Source organism: Poromitra crassiceps (assembly GCF_964638095.1).
Source record: "Poromitra crassiceps genome assembly, chromosome: 11".
In the NCBI taxonomy this organism is placed as follows: domain Eukaryota; kingdom Metazoa; phylum Chordata; class Actinopteri; order Beryciformes; family Melamphaidae; genus Poromitra; species Poromitra crassiceps.
The window spans coordinates 51,045,272-51,067,771 of NC_139643.1; the positions used below are offsets into that span (position 1 = coordinate 51,045,272).

Genomic DNA, 22,500 nt, shown 5'->3' on the forward strand with positions numbered 1-22,500 from the left:
CTCGCCCCTCGTCTGCTTCACTCTGCTGTCTATATTATATCTAGTCTCTGTCCGTCTCCATCTCTCCCTTTGTTGTCAGTCAGCTCAGGCCACTTCCTGCTTGCCCACATCGATTGGAATGTGTTAATTTAGTGAGCTTTTCATTTCTCTCTCATAACATCTCATGCTGCTGCTGGATGGAAACAACATCAAATGCCTGACTGACAGCCAGAGTCACACATCTGAAATCACAATCCATGATCCTCAGAGGAAGAGCTTTCTTCTGCCTTTTAACATCTGAATATATGTCAGAGGGGAAAGTGGAGTGTTGGATCAGCGCTGGATGGTGACAGTATCAGATCAACTTTGATGATAATTCATCTGCGCATTGAAGCGTGTCTCCTCCTGCGCGTCATTAAAAAAAAAAAAAAAATAGTTCGGCTCATCTCATCCAGCGACTTTTATCTCCGTTACAGCCCCTGAATCACAGGCTACAAGCCGAGAATATGAACTTGTGTATTCCTGTAACACCTGTACTGTATATTGCTAAACGCTTGGCAACTTTGCAATAAGCAGTAGCCTATTCTGTGTGTTATGGAACGCAAAAACACAAACTCTGGTTGTTTTGTTGTGGACGTGCAGTGCGTGTCTGCATGAGAGCTGCACTAGCTGCCTTGACCAAAATAGAGGTGAGCGTTCTGTGTGAAGAAGGAATGGAAAACGTTATTCTAGCATTACTGCGCTATCTCAATTTGGCCACACCGGTGATCATTGTAATAATTTGGGGCTTAATATGCATCCTAATTCAATATTTTATTTCATCTCATAGTGCAAGTCAAGCTGTTTGTGTGCTTTAGTTGCCTGATTTTGAGCCATGCGTGATGCCGTCGCGCTGCCTATGACTTTATTGACACTGAACATTGTTTCACAAGCATAGAACATTTGTTCGGGGAGGGTCAGTCATATTTTTACAATCACTTGTGGAAAAAGATATTTTGGTCAGAGAAGGCTCACAGCTTTTTATTTCAGAGCGCTCCAAATCCCTCCAGTGGAGGGTTTGGATAAAAGGTCTCAGCAGAGCAATATCATTTACATTGCAGGCAATAGTTGCACATTTTCATTTTGCACAACAGACGTGCAGAAGGCAGAAGGCAGCTAGCATCTCTCTCATTTTTATAGCCTTGTTTGTCTGAGCCTCATGGCCCCAAATCAAACCACTGGAGGCTCATGAATGAGACAAAATAAAGGTCAATGAATGAAATGAACCAAGTGTCAGTAGTTTCCCTCGGTCCTGGGCCCTGTCCTGGGCCCTGTCCTGGGCCCTGTCCTGGGCCCTGTCCTGGGTGCTGTCCTGGGCCTGTCCTCATGCCCGTTAGTGCACTGATTGTGATCTGAACGCTAAATGAACCCTGCTCATCGAGCCACACACTAATAACTACCGTACTAATGGTGGTGCTCCCCAGGGCAGCGTAAGCTCAGCTTTTCTTTTCACTTTCTACACCGACGACTGTCGCACTGTGGAATGTTTATCTGAGTGTCGTACCACACCAGATCAATATATTCTAAAGTATTCTGATGATACAGTTTTGATCTCTCTGCTTGATAGCTCTAGCGACCCTGGACTGCACCAACATAGAGTAAATAAGGTGGTGGAGTGGAGCGATAACAACGCTCTCTTAATCAATGCAAAAAAGACAGCAGAGATTGTTTTTGGGTCTCCACCTGACACACACAGCACCTCTGTTACGATCCATAACGAACAGATCAAGCAGGTATGCTCCTTCACATACCTAGGAGTAACAATAGACCACCTGCTGTCATGGAAAGACCACGTAGACTCTCTGTGTAAAAAAACGAAGCAAAGACTATACTTTCTTCGCCGATTAAGATCTTTTGGTGCTAGTAAACAGATTCTTCTATTATTTTTTACCTCAGTGATTATGAGTGTTTTACAGTACTGCAGTACCACCTGGTATGGATGCCTGTCTGTTACCTTAAAATCACAACTACTTAGACAGATGAATATTTGTTCAAAAATTGTAGGTAAACCACTGCATAGTCTATTTGAGTCTACATATGTCAACAGTGTATTGAGGTTAGCCAGAAATATTGCCTCAAACACTAATCATGTGTTACATGAAGAATATGAACTCCTGCCCTCTGGCAGGAGATACCTAATTCCAACTTTCAAGAAGGTCAGACTAAGAAAGTCCTTTATACATCAGTCGATCCTGAGGCTTAATCAAGAACATGGCCGAGGGTCAGTGGAGCAGTGACCAGTGCTCTCTGTGTGCTGTATGTGTGTATGTATCTTTGTATTTTTTGGTTTTGTTCTCTTTGTCATGTGTTTGTGCATGGGACTGCCGCTGTCTTGCAAGACAAATTTCAGTGTGAACTGACAATAAAGTATATCGTATCGTATCGTATCGTATCGTATCGTGGGAGGAGCCACACACTAAGTGGGAGGGATTGAGTGGAAATGCTAATCGGGACTTTGGAGGCGGAGGCATGGCTGCACACGGCACTGATTTAGGTTTTCTGCTCTATTAACTCACAAGTCACCTGACCTCTCTGTCTTCTTCTTCTCCTCCCTCCTCCTCTTCCTCCTCGTCCTCCTCTCCTCAGGCCCGGGGCCTCCCGCCGACCAGACGGTGGTCATCGAGGAGTTCCGCTACCTGTCCCAGAAGCTCTTTGTGTCCGTGTCCGTCTTCGCCGGGCTGGGGATCCTCCTGGGAATCGTCTGCCTCACTTTCAACATCTACAACAGCAATGTCAGGTAAAGGAGCACACCTCTGTCTCACACATGGAGGAGCTCACCTCTAGGGCTGTCACTTTTTCCCAAAATAAAGTTCGAACAAACTTTAATTGGCCGAAATTCGTTCGAATATATTCAAAGTTTTTTGGTTAATAATTTTTTTTTTTTTTTTTTTTTTCAGTCCAGGCCACCGGGCATCAGCCCGATGTGTTAGCTTGGACGCTCACAGTCACAACACTGCCTCACAAACTTGGCTGCATCCAACTCGAGACAACTTTTCAGACCCTGGAGACAATCTTTCTCAGAAGAGACTAACGTGACAAATCTGGAGACTTTTTCTGACATGGGATTAACATTACCAGCAAGCAGCAGTTGGTTAATTTTGGTTCATAAAAAAAAATAAAAAAAATAATAATAATAATAATAAAAAAGAAATTTGAACAGTCAATTTACATATCGAACACGAACCCCTCCCCCACATTCGAAGTTGCATTCGAATTTCGAATGAAAAGTGACAGCCCTACTCACCTCTGTCTCACACATGGAGGAGCACACCTCTGTCTCACACATGGAGGAGCACACCTCTGTCTCACACATGGAGGAGCACACCTCTGTCTCACACATGGAGGAGCACACCTCTGTCTCACACACCTCTGTCTCACACATGGAGGAGCACACCTCTGTCTCACACATGGAGGAGCTCACCTCTGTCTCTCACATGGAGGAGCACACCTCTGTCTCACACATGGAGGAGCTCACCTCTGTCTCACACATGGAGGAGCACACCTCTGTCTCTCACATGGAGGAGCACACCTCTGTCTCACACATGGAGGAGCTCACCTCTGTCTCACACATGGAGGAGCTCACCTCTGTCTCACACATGGAGGAGCACACCTCTGTCTCACACATGGAGGAGCACACCTCTGTCTCTCACATGGAGGAGCACACCTCTGTCTCACACATGGAGGAGCTCACCTCTGTCTCTCACATGGAGGAGCACACCTCTGTCTCTCACATGGAGGAGCACACCTCTGTCTCACACATGGAGGAGCACACCTCTGTCTCTCACATGGAGGAGCACACCTCTGTCTCACACATGGAGGAGCACACCTCTGTCTCTCACATGGAGGAGCACACCTCTGTCTCACACATGGAGGAGCACACCTCTGTCTCTCACATGGAGGAGCTCACCTCTGTCTCACACATGGAGGAGCACACCTCTGTCTCACACATGGAGGAGCACACCTCTGTCTCACACATGGAGGAGCACACCTCTGTCTCTCACATGGAGGAGCACACCTCTGTCTCTCACATGGAGGAGCACACCTCTGTCTCTCACATGGAGGAGCACACCTCTGTCTCACACATGGAGGAGCACACCTCTGTCTCACACATGGAGGAGCACACCTCTGTCTCACACATGGAGGAGCTCACCTCTGTCTCACACATGGAGGAGCTCACCTCTGTCTCACACATGGAGGAGCTCACCTCTGTCTCACACATGGAGGAGCACACCTCTGTCTCACACACCTCTGTCTCACACATGGAGGAGCACACCTCTGTCTCACACATGGAGGAGCACACCTCTGTCTCTCACATGGAGGAGCACACCTCTGTCTCTCACATGGAGGAGCACACCTCTGTCTCTCACATGGAGGAGCACACCTCTGTCTCACACATGGAGGAGCACACCTCTGTCTCACACATGGAGGAGCACACCTCTGTCTCTCACATGGAGGAGCACACCTCTGTCTCACACATGGAGGAGCACACCTCTGTCTCACACATGGAGGAGCTCACCTCTGTCTCACACATGGAGGAGCACACCTCTGTCTCTCACATGGAGGAGCACACCTCTGTCTCTCACATGGAGGAGCACACCTCTGTCTCACACATGGAGGAGCTCACCTCTGTCTCACACATGGAGGAGCACACCTCTGTCTCTCACATGGAGGAGCACACCTCTGTCTCACACATGGAGGAGCACACCTCTGTCTCACACATGGAGGAGCACACCTCTGTCTCACACATGGAGGAGCACACCTCTGTCTCTCACATGGAGGAGCACACCTCTGTCTCACACATGGAGGAGCACACCTCTGTCTCTCACATGGAGGAGCACACCTCTGTCTCACACATGGAGGAGCACACCTCTGTCTCTCACATGGAGGAGCACACCTCTGTCTCTCACATGGAGGAGCTCACCTCTGTCTCACACATGGAGGAGCACACCTCTGTCTCACACATGGAGGAGCACACCTCTGTCTCACACATGGAGGAGCACACCTCTGTCTCACACATGGAGCTCTCCAGAGGGGCCAGCTGCACTCTGTGCCCCGGCTGCAAAACAGATTCAGAATAGATCTATGTAATATTCACAGTATGTTCAGAGTGCCTCCAAAAAAGCATATTGAGACCTGGGCTGACGGCTAAATCCAGACTTGGTTTGCATTCCTGACAGACAGCTCATATCCTGAACCTGGTGACAGTCTGTCTCAAACAGCATGACGATGATAGGCAGCCAGGAGCTGTGTGTGTGTGTGTGTGTGTGTGTGTGTGTGTGTGTGTGTGTGTGTGTGTGTGTGTGTGTGTATATCAACTGTTATTGACTCAACCAAGGCGGTTCCGTGGCCAGAAACACAGATAAAGCAGGAATTTCTGTCTGTGTGAGTCTGTGTCTTTCTAACGGTGAAAACGGCTTGCTAGGAACGGCGTCAGCTAGGAATTAGCTGACGCAATCTTGTGCGGATGTCTGCTAATGTTAATTCATACAATACAGTCTTGTGTGGATAATGTAAAAGTCGCAAATATGTCAAACGTTACTTTTAGAACATTGTTTGGTGAGAGGATTTGACTGGAGAGCTAGCTAACATTAGCTTAGCCACGACGCTAGCTAGCCTAGACTAGCCTTCATTCTTCAGACTGAGTCTCGCCGTAGCAACCCCTGAGTCAACTGCAGGCATCGGTTAAAAATGGTCTCAAGCTACATACACGTTATCAATCACAATAAAAATGTACCTTACCTCCGCACAATGTTGTTATTAGGGATGTCAACGGTTAACCGTTAATCGATTAACCGTCGCTAACGTCGTTGTTCGGTTATTGCTGTCGGTCTATCAGTTAATATTAAAAATTTTTTTTTTTTTTTTTTTTTTTTTTTTTTTTTTTTTTTTGGTCTATTTACTCAATGAGCTCATGCCCAAACAAGGCGTGTCTATTTAGATGCTGAAATGTTAATGCTTTTTGTGTTACAAATTCTAACACAAAAAGAATTTGTGTTGAAATGTTGATGCTTTTTGTTAATGCTTGTTAATGCTTTTTGTGTTAGAAATTCTAACACAAAAAGCATTAACATTTCAGCATCTAAATAGACACGCCTTGTTTGGGCATGAGTTCATTGAGTAAATAGACAAAAAAAAAAAAAAAAAAAAATTATATTAAAAAATTATGAATTAACCGATAGGTTAATCGATTATTAGCGTCGGTTAATCGAAAGTGAAATTAACCGAAAATTGACATCCCTAGTTGTTATCCAACAATAGGGAACAAGAGTATCCCAAGTTAAGTAATCAATGAAGGTACTATTGAAGACAACTGTAACAGCACATTGTGTTGCAGGTACATCTATAACAGCACATTGTGTTGCAGGTACATCTGTAACAGCACATTGTGTTGCAGGTACATCTGTAACAGCACATTGTGTTGCAGGTACATCTGTAACAGCACATTGTGTTGCAGGTACATCTGTAACAGCACATTGTGTTGCAGGTACATCTGTAACAGCACATTGTGTTGCAGGTACATCTGTAACAGCACATTGTGTTACAGGTACATCTGTAACAGCACATTGTGTTGCAGGTACATCTGTAACAGCACATTGTGTTACAGGTACATCTGTAACAGCACATTGTGTTGCAGGTACTGTACATCTGTAACAGCACATTGTGTTGCAGGTACATCTGTAACAGCACATTGTGTTACAGGTACATCTGTAACAGCACATTGTGTTGCAGGTACATCTGTAACAGCACATTGTGTTACAGGTACATCTGTAACAGCACATTGTGTTGCAGGTACTGTACATCTGTAACAGCACATTGTGTTGCAGGTACATCTGTAACAGCACATTGTGTTGCAGGTACATCTGTAACAGCACATTGTGTTACAGGTACATCTGTAACAGCACATTGTGTTACAGGTACATCTGTAACAGCACATTGTGTTACAGGTACATCTGTAACAGCACATTGTGTTGCAGGTACATCTGTAACAGCACATTGTGTTACAGGTACATTATGTAACAGCACATTGTGTTACAGGTACATTATGTAACAGCACATTGTGTTACAGGTACATCTGTAACAGCACATTGTGTTGCAGGTACATCTGTAACAGCACATTGTGTTGCAGGTACATATGTAACAGCACATTGTGTTGCAGGTACATCTGTAACAGCACATTGTGTTGCAGGTACATATGTAACAGCACATTGTGTTGCAGGTACATCTGTAACAGCACATTGTGTTGCAGGTACATCTGTAACAGCACATTGTGTTACAGGTACATCTGTAACAGCACATTGTGTTGCAGGTACTGTACATCTGTAACAGCACATTGTGTTACAGGTACATCTGTAACAGCACATTGTGTTGCAGGTACATCTGTAACAGCACATTGTGTTGCAGGTACATCTGTAACAGCACATTGTGTTACAGGTACATCTGTAACAGCACATTGTGTTGCAGGTTCATCTGTAACAGCACATTGTGTTACAGGTACATCTGTAACAGCACATTGTGTTGCAGGTACTGTACATCTGTAACAGCACATTGTGTTACAGGTACATCTGTAACAGCACATTGTGTTGCAGGTACATCTGTAACAGCACATTGTGTTACAGGTACATCTGTAACAGCACATTGTGTTACAGGTACATCTGTAACAGCACATTGTGTTACAGGTACATCTGTAACAGCACATTGTGTTGCAGGTACATCTGTAACAGCACATTGTGTTGCAGGTACTGTACATCTGTAACAGCACATTGTGTTGCAGGTACATCTGTAACAGCACATTGTGTTGCAGGTACTGTACATCTGTAACAGCACATTGTGTTGCAGGTACATCTGTAACAGCACATTGTGTTGCAGGTACTGTACATCTGTAACAGCACATTGTGTTGCAGGTACATCTGTAACAGCACATTGTGTTGCAGGTACATCTGTAACAGCACATTGTGTTACAGGTACATCTGTAACAGCACATTGTGTTACAGGTACATCTGTAACAGCACATTGTGTTACAGGTACATCTGTAACAGCACATTGTGTTACAGGTACATCTGTAACAGCACATTGTGTTGCAGGTACATCTGTAACAGCACATTGTGTTACAGGTACATCTGTAACAGCACATTGTGTTACAGGTACATCTGTAACAGCACATTGTGTTACAGGTACATCTGTAACAGCACATTGTGTTGCAGGTTCATCTGTAACAGCACATTGTGTTACAGGTACATCTGTAACAGCACATTGTGTTACAGGTACATCTGTAACAGCACATTGTGTTACAGGTACATCTGTAACAGCACATTGTGTTGCAGGTACATCTGTAACAGCACATTGTGTTACAGGTACATCCAGAACTCCCAGCCGTACCTGAACAACATGACAGCAGTGGGCTGCATGATGGCTCTGGCTGCTGTCTTCCCTCTGGGCATCGACGGCCTGCACGTCCACAGGAAGCAGTTCCCCGTCGTCTGCCAGGTACTGTACACTCTAACAACCAATCATCTGCCACGTACACTCTGACAACCAATCATCTGCCAGGTACACTCTGACAACCAATCATCTGCCAGGTACACTCTGACAACCAATCATCTGCCAGGTACACTCTGACAACCAATCATCTGCCAGGTACACTCTAACAACCAATCATCTACCAGGTACACTCTAACAACCAATCATCTGCCAGGTACACTCTAACAACCAATCATCTGCCAGGTACACTGACAACCAATCATCTGCCAGGTACACTCTACTTACTCGACTGTATCTGTCTGACTGTATCAGACTGTATCTGTCTGACTGTATCAGACTGTATCTGTCTGACTGTATCTGTCTGACTGTATCTGTGGCCAGACAGGAGCAACTCAAACTCCAAGGTCAGGGGGGGGAAAGGTAGTCGACAACATCATAGTTTTTGTTAACAAAATGAACACCACTGTAAACAAGCTTCATTGTTAGAATAACAGGCTAATACTACATGTAGATGGACTGGATTCACACACATGGATAAAAGCTCCTGGTAGCCCAAAATCCTCAATGCTGATCTGTACTGAAACAAGGCAGCGTGGACTCCTACAGTACATCATCATCAAACAATGTTCTGACAACATGTCAGCGTGGACTCTTAGGGCCTGTGTCCACCTAGCTTCTTTTTCCGACGTTAAAAGCTGGGAGTGCGCTGGGGAACGCTGATCCCAGCGCACAATATACAAGGAAGCAGTCTGCAAGTAACGTTAGTTCAGCTTGATAGCTGACAGCTAGCAAGCTAACAACACAGGTAGGCTACGCTATTAAAAGCAGTAAGCACAACACTCACCAGAAATATTAAGTGTCTAGCCGATCTGCTCCCACAATTGAGCCGTTCTGTCTCTGTTGCGATAGTTTTTCCATATGATTAGTTACCAGAAAAGGAGCAGCCGACACCAGCGTCTTTCTGAAAAGTTAAAATATTTTCAGCTGGAAGCGCTGGGAGTCGGCGCACAAAAACGCTGAAAAAAGACGCTGGGCGCTCTGCACTTTCTCTACACGTCCGTGTGCGCTCGCATACGCTCTCCTCCCATTGGAAACAATTGAAAATAGACGCTGGACCTGAGGAAAAGACGCCAGGTGGACACAGGCCCTTACTGTACACCACGCAATATGGTCAGGTGCAGGGTGCTTCACCAGACATGTGTACTGTTTCCAGGTGAGGACAGCCTGTTCCACAACACAAATGTCACAATTTGAATCTCCAAAACAGCCAAAGAAAATGTCAGAGACGAGCGGATCGGGGCTTTCTGTGTGATGAGGCATGTGTTGCTCTTTGGTTGGGCGTTGCAGTTCCAGGGCGTTCTTCAAGCAAATAATGAATTTTGAGCCCAAACCAAATGCATATTAGCTGTGGTCTTGTGCATTAAGAACGTTTGTTGTGCTACCGCCTGATGAAGGCAAGCCCCCCCAGGAATAGCCGTGAAGCAAATTGAACGTGGTGGCCAAACTAGGTATTGCAAGTCACATGACGCCCTGCAGCCCAGAAACAGAAATTCCCGTCCAGTATATATATATATATATATATATATATCACTGAGGCATTACAGAATGACAGGATTGCATAAGGAGAAGATAGGGGCCTTGCAGTCGGTCATCTCCAAGGTCATTTTGGAAAAAGCTATTAAACTCAATGCTTAATGGGCGAGTGACTGAGATTAATAATAATCTGTTGAATGATGAGGGGTTGGATGTCTTGTGACGACGAGGTGTTTGATGTCTTGTCTCCTGGCAGTTCCGCCTGTGGCTGCTGGGCCTGGGCTTCAGCCTGGCCTACGGCAGCATGTTCACCAAGATCTGGTGGGTCCACACGGTCTTCACCAAGAAGGAGGAGAAGAAGGACAAGAGGAAGGTCAGTACCAAGCAGGGATCCCACGGGTCCTTGAAATCTTTGAAAGTTTGTGAATTTGAGGGGGGGGGGAATCTAGGACTTGATTTTGAAAATAGTCCTAAATAGATATGGGTCATTGAATTTAGAATTGAGATATTTTGTACAAGTGTTGGGTCCTTGAATTTGACAGAATTGGGCTGGAAAGTCCTTAAAAAAGACCATGGATTTGATGTTTGAGAAGGTGTGGGAAACCTGGCGGAGGAGAATTATGGATTTGGCGAGATGGATTTGCCTTCCAGGAGACCAATGAACTTCACCTTGAGCTTTACTTAATCATTATCCCCTTCAAGGCCGCCCTATATGTCCTGAAAAATAATGTCTTTCCCAAAGGAATGTCATCATTTCCTCTCACCCCTGCAGTCGTTCTATAGTCAGTCCACAGAGATCGCTGGACCGTGGCTTGATCCTGAGCATTTTGTGTAGCATCTATCTGTCGTGGCCGAGCGCTGAACCTTTCCAACTGGTCCCAGTGGGACCGGGCTTCCCCCTGTGGGTCATCCCCTGCCTTCCCCTGTGGGCCATCCCCTGCCTTACCCATCTGTGTGGAAGGACATGTCAGACATCAGCGTAAAGTGGACGCTCCAGCTGTGAGACGAGAGACCTCCTCCAGGCAAGGAGAGACAGCCCATTACTGAATATGTATGAATCTCCTTAGTTTGGCGAGAGGCTATCAGGGGGATTATATGATCTAGGGTCGTGTCAAAACTGATTGAGTTCATGTGTAGCCCCCCCTCTCTGTAGGGAGGTGCTGCTTCACCACCAAACATTTACAATGGAGATGCTCTGCCTAATGAGAACACTTGCTAGATGCTCCTGTCATGTGTTGTGCTGTAAGTGTCACTGTAATATCCTCCCAGCAGGGGGCAGTGTAGATGCTCTTGTCATCATGTGTTGTGCTGTGATTGTCACTGTAATATCCTCCCAGCAGGGGCAGTGGATTTTATCACCAACTTGAGATCAATTCTTACAGTATGAGAACATTCTACAACCAGGATTAGCATATTTGAGCAGGGATAAGATGCTGCGGAAAAATGTGGGACAAATGCATCCTATTTCAAGTGGATAAGGGTCAATTGTATTTTGTTGCACAGAAGGCTCTATATATATAGGCTATATATACGCTTGGCAAATTGCACACATTCGTTGTGTATCGCGATGCTGATTGGCTGAGAGTATCTGTTGATGAACAGCGGAGATGATTGTGTACAGTTCCCACTGCTGCCTTTGTATCTCTCTGCACGCTCACGTTAGCAAGCTAGCCGCGGCGCGTTGATCCCGGGGGATAATGCAACCAAATCAATACTGGTTTTATCGTGTTGGACCTGCAGCTCACAGAATTGTCTCTGTCTTTTACTGGAATACATAAAAGAAGCCCTTTATTTATATTGATCGGGTCGTGGCGCGCTGCTGGCGCTTCAGTACCGCCTCTCTGTCTCTCTTGCCGTCACGGCCCGGTGCGTGGAGGCCAGATTGAATTGTCCTCCGTTAGTGATGGATCATTGTTTTCTCCTCCAGCTTAGTCTATTATGTCTATTTCTGCCTTCATAAATCCCTGCCTCCCTCACACAATCACAAAGAGAGGATTTGGGCATGTTGCTGATCCCTGCCTGGTCGTGCAGCGCAGACAGTGACCGCCTCCCCCCCCCCTGTTCCCCCCCCCCCCCCCCTCTTCCCCCTGCAGCACCTGGACCCGTGGAAGCTCTACGCCACCGTGGGCGTCCTGCTCGCCGTGGACATCCTCTCCCTCATGATCTGGCAGATTATGGATCCACTGCACATCACAGTGGAGGTAGCATCAACTCCTTCATCCACTCAACCATGTTTCTTTGCATTTACTGTTTCATCCCAATCACTCACTCACTCAGGATGTGAAAAATACAAAGAGCAGCAAACTGATGAAAGTACAGACTCGCCTCAGCCATATCGTTTCAAATTAAATGAATTCCATCCCATATGTTTGCTGGGAGAGTTGTAGTGTGTTTGTGTTAAACGTCCTCTATCTGTGTGTGTGTGTGTGTGTGTGTGTGTGTGTGTGTGTGTGTGTGTGTGTGTGCGTGTGCGTGTGCGTGCGTGCGTGCGCCTGCGTGCGTGCGAGAGCAGAAGTTCACCAGAGAAGCCCCCAAAGGAGACCTGGATGTTTTGATCCAGCCCTTGCTGGAGCACTGCAGCTCAGAGAAGATGAACACCTGGCTGGGTGAGAGGAGCATCCCCCTCCCTCCCTCCATCACTCCCTCTGCCTGTCTGTCGCTCTCTCTCTTTATTTGTCCTTATCTTAAAATTAAAACTGTGAAAACTGTGGCTGGATATCAGTAGGCTACTCGATACCTTTAATGTATTGACTGAAATAACTCAGTACCAAGTAGTATCGAAACTTCTGCAGTCAAACGATACCTGCGTTCGATCCTTTTTGTACACAGATCTAGAAAAAAATATTATTTTATGTTTTGCTCGCAGCCAATCACTGCAAGCATTCATCTTTTTTATTTTATATATATATATATATATATATATATATATATATATATATATATATATATATATATATATATATATATATATATATATATACTGTATATAGTGAATGGTGATGTAGTGTCTGTTACAGCTAAAGAAGTATACCAAGCCATCTTACAGCTGGCCGATAACAAAGCATGTGGATTAGATCTTGGTATCCAAGGTCTTGGAAATGGTTTTACTAGATAATTTAAGTTTGTTTATTTTTTACCTCTGACAGCCAATTTGGCTTCAAGGCCAAAGATTCAAAGCATAGCACTGATTTATGTATGCCTTGGAGGAAGTTGTTGAAGCATACAAAAGGCAGAACTCCTCTGTTTAAGTTGGTTTTATTGATGCCTCCAAGGCTTTTGACCGAGTCAATCATCATAAGCTGTTTTTAGAATTTAGTCAAAGAGGTGTGCCTGGCAGCATAATATGCATCCTGGCATACTGCTATGCCAACCAGAACACGGTCAAATGGGGCAACCACCCCCTTCGGCGTTGGTAATGGAGTACGGCAGGGGGGGCTACTTTCCCCTGCTCTCTTCAATTTATATATGGAAGCTCTATCTGTCCAGCTAAGAGGCTGTAGGACTGGCTGTATGATAGGTAACGTCTTGGTTAACCATTAGCCTAGCATCAAATGTTGTTCATCCAATCACATTGGCTTGGCTATGCTGCATCTCTTTCTACAGTCTGTGGTCAGTAACCTGGCGTCACCAGGCTCTATAGGTCAGAGACAGACAGCAGTTTTCCTTGTTAGCGTGCAGGAAAGACTGCACTGTGTGTTTATGTGTTTTTATAGTCTGGTCTATGGTTTATAAGGCTGCTGCTACTCTGATAGTGCACGTTTGTAGCCTATAGCCTAGACAAATATTCAAAAAATATATATAAAAGATTAATGAGAATCGATCAAGGGTCATATAGTGATAAAAAAAAAGTAGTGTCAATACGCATGTATAGTGAACTTTAATTCAGCTTATTGTAGAGTGACATTTGAATTGAATAAATAATTAGAGGAAACAAAGTGATGAAATTTAGAGTGACAAGAAAAATACACATTCATGTCTGTGCAATAAGTAAATAACTCACAATTATACGGTTTGCAATTGCAAGTTCAACTATAGGCTATGAAGTATGATCTCATAACCTTTGATTTTATATGCTGCCATCTGCCATCTCATGCTTGTTGATTTAATGGTTGTTTTGCATTCGCTGACGACGTATTATTGTCCAGCAAACACACGACTACTTGCAAGTGGTGTGTAGGCTTGTTTCAGATGGCTCTGGCTCGCCTGGAAAGCAGGCCAGAGCAGCCAAGTGCAGTCAGAGTGTAGTCAGCCAATCAGAGGCAGAGATGGGCGGGTTCGCCATCATGGGGGGAAATAAATCTCGTATGGTTATACACGTGGTTGTTCATAGCGGCCGTATTGTTTCTCCTCCCAGGTGTGGTGTACGGCTATAAGGGGCTGCTGCTGCTGCTCGGCATCTTTCTGGCCTATGAGACCAAGTCCGTCTCCACCGAGAAGATCAACGACCACCGCGCCGTCGGCATGGCCATCTATAACGTCGCTGTGAGTCGCACCTTCAACTCTGTGTGTGTGTGTGTGTGTGTGTTTGTGTGTGTGTGTGTGTGTGTGTGTGTGTGTGTGTGTGTGTGTGTGTGTGTGTGCGTGCGTGCGTGCGTGCGTGCGTGCGTGCGTGCGTGTGTGTGTGTGTTTGTTTTTCCCGCAGTTTGGTCGGGGGGAGCTAAGCTCCTGGGGTTGTTGCTAAGCATGGATTCAGACTTGGCAGCATGAATGGACTCCAGGTTTCTCCTGGACAGCGCTGAGTCAGATACACACCAAATCCATGGATTTAATTTCACATTTTTCACATTCTGCCAGTATTTTTACAACATACAATTTCTCAAGGTGCTGCTGTCATTACATTATTATTACATTAGCATCTTTGACACAGCTCATTGCGGCGTCGTTACACCTCGCCTCCTGTATAAAAGGCACAACACGGAATGGGGAGTCATTTTGATCCGCCTTGCATTCTGCCAGTGCAGAATGGAATGAATCCACGTCTGTGTAAAAGGCAGAAAACTCATTCAGAAAAATCACAGCTGTCATTTTATGAATGAGCTTCACGTTTTCCCTCCGATGCTCAAAGGGTGGGCAGGAATCGCTAGTCAACGTTATTGCAGTCTCGCCTTTTGTGCGTTCCGCTTATGGAATTCCTCTATATTTTACAATCTCAAATCCATCTCGTCGTTTTATAATGCATCTATATGCGCACATTATCATTTGGCGATGTAGCAGCTCTGTACTCTGTACTCTGTACCCTGACAGACTCCCGTTGTGAAAATGTTCATGAAAAATATAGAATTCCACAATTCCTCGGAACTGGCCTGTGTTGTAACGGTAAAGAGTAACTTGATAGTTTTCAATCGTTGATTGCTCAACGGTCAACACGCAGTGCAGATTTTCAGATTTCAAAATGGTCAGTGTTCACATCTCCATGGCAACGATAGAAGGTCACGCCTCCTTTCCTTGTGGAAAGCCGCCTTGCTGTATAAAAGCTTAGAAATCACTTCCTGTGTGAAAAGACAAAGCTGGCTTATGTGCGGCACGTCCTAACGTCCTAACGTCCTAACGTCCTAACGTCCTAACGTCCTAACGTCCTAACAGTGATAATGCAGGATCTCTGTTGACTCTATTGACTCCACACTGCAGCTATAGAACACGTCCTAACAGCGATAATGCAGGATCTCTGTTGACTCTATTGACTCCACACTGCAGCTATAGAACACGTCCTAACAGCGATAATGCAGGATCTCTGTTGACTCTATTGACTCACGTCCTAACAGCGATAATGCAGGATCTCTGTTGACTCTATTGACTCACGTCCTAACAGCGATAATGCAGGATCTCTGTTGACTCTATTGACTCACGTCCTAACAGCGATAATGCAGGATCTCTGTTGACTCTATTGACTCCACACTGCAGCTATAGAAGACACTTTCTGCATTTGGAGAGCTGAGCACGATGTAGCAGGTTGGTTTGTCAGTTGAGTGGCAGCTAATATAGTGAAACAGCTGTGTTAAGAAAGAAGGAAAGGAATACGGAAGTTGGTGTTGATAGGCTCATAGAGATATATGGGTTTGATTTTTTATTTATCCCATTTTTATTCCCCATTAGTGCTAATTTAATTTATTTATCCTGGTTGCTGCTCCTCCCTCTGCCGATCTGGGGAGACCCGAAACTGGCTCCATGCTTCCTCCCAGACATGGGCAGTTAGCCAGCCGCTTCTTTTCACCTGACACCAGGGAAGCTTCACTGGTAGAACATAGCACGTGGGAGGATCACGCTATTCCAACCAGTTCCCCTCCCTCCAACAGGCGCCCTTAACGACCAGAGGAGGCACCACTTCAGCGACCAGGATATTGCATGTTTTGGTGAAGGGGTTCCTATATGAAGGAAACCCCAGCCAGGGGGCACGGGGAGAACATGCAAACTCCACACAGAAAGACCATTTTGACGACCCCACCCGGGCGGCGGGCACTCGAGGACATGCGGACGGGCACGCACTCCTTCAGCGCTCACAGAGTCCCAGGTGGGAATCGAACCCAGGACCTTCTAGCTGTGAGGCGACGGGTTTGATTTTTTTCCCATTGATGTGCGATTTATTCACACAAATGATTTGCATCTGATCTGAAAAGATCTTTAGTCTGCAGACTTTGGTGTTTGACTTGGGATCGCTCAGCAGACAGAGTTGTGCTGCCCTCTGTGCCTTCACCTCCCGCTCTGCTGAAGAAGCTCCTCTGTCCTGACGCCTCCTGAGGCTGAGCACCTCTGGACATCATGAAGAAGCTCCTCTGTCCTGACGACTCCTGAGGCTGAGCACCTCTGGACATCATGAAGAAGCTCCTCTGTCCTGACGACTCCTGAGGCTGAGCACCTCTGGACATCATCACCTCCCGCTCTGCTGAAGGAGCTCCTCTGTCCTGATGACTCCTGAGGCTGAGGAGCACCTCTGGACATCATCTCTGTCCTGATGACTCCTGAGGCTGAGGAGCACCTCTGGACATCATCTCTGTCCTGACGACTCCTGAGGCTGAGCACCTCTGGACATCATCACCTCCCGCTCTGCTGAAGGAGCTCCTCTGTCCTGACGCCTCCTGAGGCTGAGCACCTCTGGACATCATCTCTGTCCTGATGACTCCTGAGGCTGAGCACCTCTGGACATCATCTCTGTCCTGACGACTCCTGAGGCTGAGCACCTCTGGACATCATCACCCCTCCAGTGCTCTTCAAAAACAAAGGTGGCTGAATTTCACTGGACAAATGGGAGTGCATTGGTCACTCAGCGTGACCATTCAAAAACACAAGTGTGGTGCCGCTTTGAAATGCCAATCTCTTTTCAGCCCGTCGGTTCAGAGAAACGCACACACTGAGAGAGGTCTTTTAATCAACAGCACCTTCAATATGGCGCGTTTCTCATTTCCATCATTGTATTTTAATTCATCTCAGAGGATTATCCATTATGTGCTGAACCCAATTGAAGCTTCAGCTGAGTGGGAGAATTGCAAATTGGTTCATGGAAAAATCTGCATATGATGTTTAATGCTGTGTACACTTCTTCTTGGTCTGCTTGTGATGAACGGTGGCCCGCCGGACGCCCCTCTCTCTGTGAGACAAATGAAACTGATCCCAGGCCAGCAGCACCATCTGCTCATGTCATTATGCTCGGTACCATCTATTTATAGAAGAAACCCAATGGGCCCGAAAGGTGGCCACAGCAAAACAGTCTACAATAGGTTAGGACTGCATTTATATATCGCTTTTCTTCAAGATTCAAGATTCAAGATTTTTATTGTCACTCCGTAGTACAGGTATCACGTGTGAAATTCTTGTGCTGTAGGCTCCGTTACAACAGTCAATAGAGCAGTAAGACACGCCACAGACAGTGGCGTATTCACTGCCCATAGTGCAAATGGCATGAACATACTTTAAACATAATTAAACATAATAACATTCTGTTAGGTGCAAATAGCGTATACCTAATTAAACATACTATTGAACATTAGTCATACATAATGGTAGCATCTACAGTGCGGTACAGTACAGCTACTACACTATTTGTATATGTAAAGGAGTCTCGTGGCCTGTGAGAAGAAACTGTCCCTCAAGCGATTTGTGCGTGCTCTTGGGACCCTGTATCTCCTCCCTGAGGGTAGCAGTCTACCGACTACACTCAAAGTGCTTTACAACACATGCCTACATTCACCCATTCACACACTGATGGCAGTGAGCTACCTGCATACATTCACCCATTCACACACTGAGCTACCACGCAGGGTGCTGCCACAATCTTGCCAAAAGACACTTTGGCAATGCGGACTGGAGGAGGCGGCAATCGAACCACCGACCTTCTGATTAGTGGACGACCCGCTTTACCTCTTGAGCCACAGCCACCCCTAACCATATGTCACACTAGGGGAGCAGATCCACCCCCAAAATAGCAAGTGCAGGGAAATGCTAAAGCTTTTTTGTCAGGAGAAATAACATTTCCGGCCAATCATATAAATCATCTTTTCACCTTGATATGCAAGTTTAATTTTAGTTTTTGATGCATCTATCAAATTAGATAGCGGTATTGACAGATTCTCCACATTTAGTGATATTTCTTCAAGGCAGGATTTGGAAACTATGATAAACAAAATTAATTCACCAGAAAATGGGCATTATTCTTATGATTTTAGTTTCCCAAGTTTCATTCGCTATATTCAATCAAAAACAGTATAAGCTTTTTGTTATGTATTATTAGGCCTATATTGAATTGCTTTTAAATTGCGTGTGATGTGTATAACGTTAATAAACACTATGTAGAAACAATATGAAAGATATTTTTGGTTCAGAAACATGATATTCTATCTATTCTATCTGTGGAGTGCAGACATTTTATTTAATTAATTAATTAAATTATTTATTTATTTATTTAATTAAATTTTGACATTTTATTCTGCCGATCAGGCTGCTTTGTGTTCTCAATCTCTGTCTCTCACTCCTCCACCCCTCAGTCTGTCCCTCACTCCTCCACCCCTCATATTGTCCCTCACTCCTCCACCCCTCAGTCTGTCCCTCACTCCTCCACCCCTCAGTCTGTCCCTCAATCCTCCACCCCTCATATTGTCCCTCACTCCTCCACCCCTCATATTCCTTCCATCTCCTCCCTCCCTCCTCCCCCTCGCCCCATTCTCCTTAATGCAAATCAATTTAAATCTGCTTTATTGGCATGATGGAAACAAAGCCTATCCATCAGGCAATAGTATCGCCATTAACAGATGACACCTAGTAATTAAACAGAAAGTATCACCAATATAACATTCAATAACAATTTGACTGTTCCATCTAAATGAATTATAATACCCCCCCTGTATTTAGATATGTAGGATAATAAAAGGGGAGGACAGGTAAAAATACTACACAGTTGCCCAAATGTTACTGCTTCATTTACAATATTTACGTTTTCCTCAGTATTACCATCTCTTTACTGTCAGCAGCTGGTATGTTCAAGTAGGGCTGGTTGTATTGGGAACGTAGACATCTCTTTCCTGTCAGTAGCTAGTAGGGCTGTACCAAATATATATATTTTTTTTCAAATTCAAATACTATTGAAGTTTTCCACGATTATTTGAATGTCTGCAGTGATGTCATAATAACAAAAAAAATACATTAATTAATATAAATTTATATTAATGATGGGATACTTATTTTTAAATTTGAATGTAAGCATTAAAAAATTTATATTTGAATGTCCGAATATTTGAGTATTTTTCTGTCAGCAGCTGTTAACTTGGAGCGGTATCCCAAGTTTTATATCGCAATAACTGTCCCGCCAAAGTATTACGATATACAATATTATCTTTTTTCTTCCAAATCACATTTCTAGGCTATGATAATACCGTAATTATTATTTTTAACAGCCTAGAAATTTGATCTCACTATTCAAGCAATGGTGGAAACAATGCCTATGTTTTAATTTGCTCATTCCAAAATAGGCTGATTGTGAAAAAGGGAACCCACTTGATTATTATTATCATATTTTTTTTACTATCCTACCACTAATAGATGATAGGTTTCTACGTTTTAATAAGTTGTACAGTTGTGTTCTAAGCAACACATGGACATTTCTGGTGAAATGGTGACATGTGATATTTCCTCAGCCCAGCCTAGTTGAGGTGGTTAATAACTGGTTGTAACTGATATGTTGTGTGTGTGCTTGCCTCTGTCTCAGGTGTTGTGTATGATCACAGCTCCGGTCACCATGATCCTGTCCTCCCAGCAGGATGCCTCCTTCGCCTTCGCCTCCCTGGCCATCGTCTTCTCCGTCTACATCACCCTGGTGGTCCTCTTCGTCCCCAAGGTGACAACACCCCAAATCACTGTCCTTCTCTCGGCCTCTCACAGGGTTCATACAAGGTCCTTAGAGTGCTTATAGTCCTCCTCTCACAGGGTTCATACAACGTCCTTAGAGTGCTTATAGTCCTCCTCTCACAGGCTTCATACAAGGTCCTTAGGGTGCTTATAGTCCTCCTCTCACAGGCTTCATACAAGGTCCTTAGGGTGCTTATAGTCCTCCTCTCACAGGCTTCATACAAGGTCCTTAGGGTGCTTATAGTCCTCCTCTCACAGGGTTCATACAAGGTCCTTAGAGTGCTTATAGTCCTCCTCACAGGCTTCATACAAGGTCCTTAGGGTGCTTATAGTCCTCCTCTCACAGGGTTCATACAAGGTCCTTAGAGTGCTTATAGTCCTCCTCTCACACGGTTCATACAAGGTCCTTAGGGTGCTTATAGTCCTTCAATTTAACTTTTCAAAATGTAAGTACTTGGCAGGTCTGCATCTGTCCCCTTTTAACATTGAGCACCTGCCCCTCTAAAGGTCTCTCTGCACGGCCCTGTGAGTTCAGATTAGGTTTAGGTTAAGGAATGAGTTCAGATTAGGTTTAGGTTAAGGAATGAGTTCAGATTAGGTTTAGGTTAAGGAATGAGTTCAGATTAGGTTTAGGTTAAGGATTGAGTTCTGATTAGGTTTAGGTTAAGGATTGAGTTCAGATTAGGTTTAGGTTAAGGAATGAGTTCAGATTAGGTTTAGGTTAAGGAATGAGTTCAGATTAGGTTTAGGTTAAGGAATGAGTTCAGATTAGGTTTAGGTTAAGGGATGAGTTCAGATTAGGTTTAGGTTAAGGAATGAGTTCAGATTAGGTTTAGGTTAAGGAATGAGTTCAGATTAGGTTTAGGTTAAGGAATTAGTTCAGATTAGGTTTAGGTTAAGGAATGAGTGTAGTGAATGGAGGTGTGTGTGATTTTCAGATGCGCCGCCTGATCACGCGGGGCGAGTGGCAGTCGGACGCCCAGGAGACGATGAAGACCGGCTCGTCCACCAACAACAACGATGAGGAGAAGTCCAGACAACTGGAGAGAGAGAACCAGGAGCTGCAGAAGATCATCCAGGAGGTCAGGAGGCTGTCTCCATTTTGGACATTTCTGCTTCAGACAGGGAGGATGAGAGAGAGGGAGGGAGGACATGCAAAAAAGGTTGTAAATTCACCTTATGTTCATACGCGGAGGTGGGCCAAATTCTTCCGGGTTGTGTTAACACCTCCGCTGGTCATGGCGCGAAATACAAAAGAACGTCAGAAGAAGAGAGTTGCCTACTACTTTGAGCTCGGTACACAGCAAGCAAGCCAGGTCAGATAACGTTATCGTCGACAATGACGAGCACTTTCTTGTAAAACATACCTGGACTCCAACAAAGAAAGCTTCAGATGGTTTTCTCTCCTCCGAGCGCAGCGTGATCCACTTACGTCTATAAGACCCGCAGATGTTAACGTAATTCCCTGAAATGCGAGAATTAACGAGCCAGTTACATGGCGTTGCATTCTTAGACATTGCCGGTTGCTTTTATTTCGTATGTTATATACAATTGGCTAAATTATTAGTTCGATGATATTGGAGCAGCCGGCCTTTTTCTTTTTCTTTTTTTTAGCCGGAGTTGTGTGGTCGTCACACGACCACACAACCGGGTCAAATGGGCGTGGCTACATAAGGTGAATAAAGCAATTACTTTGGTATGACCTGACCTTTGACCTTTCCATCTCACACCAGTGGTATTGTTACTGTGCGTTCATGTGCTTCTCGGAAGATTTGATTTTCCGAGTTGGCCAGTCGGGTGTTCATGTGCCTGTAGTGTCGGAATGCTTTAGAATATGGAAACCATAGCAACCAGCGCCAAAACATGGACGCTACGAAGAAGATGTGTGGTCTGTTAATGCTCAGAGCGTTTAAACACAGCGTTGATGGCGGTTTCCAGTATTTGTGTGACAATGAAGAGCAAAGGAAATGGATCAGGTGAGGCATGAAATACGATTAATATCAATTATTAACCATTACCTGAGTCCAAGTCCGAGTGCTGAGTTACTGTACATTAGCCTACGCTACTGAACATGAGTGTGAATCCACATTTAGATGGAACACATGTGCCTCCCCTTGAACAAAATTGAATAATGTCACT

General features: G+C 44.9%; 1 protein-coding gene across 1 annotated transcript in view; it reads left to right on the top strand.

Moving 5' to 3' along the window:
• The window catches only part of gabbr1b (gamma-aminobutyric acid (GABA) B receptor, 1b), a gene marked incomplete at both ends in the record, with an annotated part of 129,572 nt that overhangs the window by 106,541 nt on the left and 531 nt on the right, over window positions 1-22,500 (top strand). Inside the window, 8 exons of the mRNA XM_083646800.1 lie at window positions 2,605-2,755; window positions 8,370-8,502; window positions 10,286-10,402; window positions 12,123-12,230; window positions 12,542-12,635; window positions 14,384-14,511; window positions 20,222-20,350; window positions 21,300-21,443. Coding sequence (XP_083502926.1) covers window positions 2,605-2,755; window positions 8,370-8,502; window positions 10,286-10,402; window positions 12,123-12,230; window positions 12,542-12,635; window positions 14,384-14,511; window positions 20,222-20,350; window positions 21,300-21,443 — 1,004 coding nt within the window. The remainder of the gene's footprint in view (window positions 1-2,604; window positions 2,756-8,369; window positions 8,503-10,285; window positions 10,403-12,122; window positions 12,231-12,541; window positions 12,636-14,383; window positions 14,512-20,221; window positions 20,351-21,299; window positions 21,444-22,500) is intronic.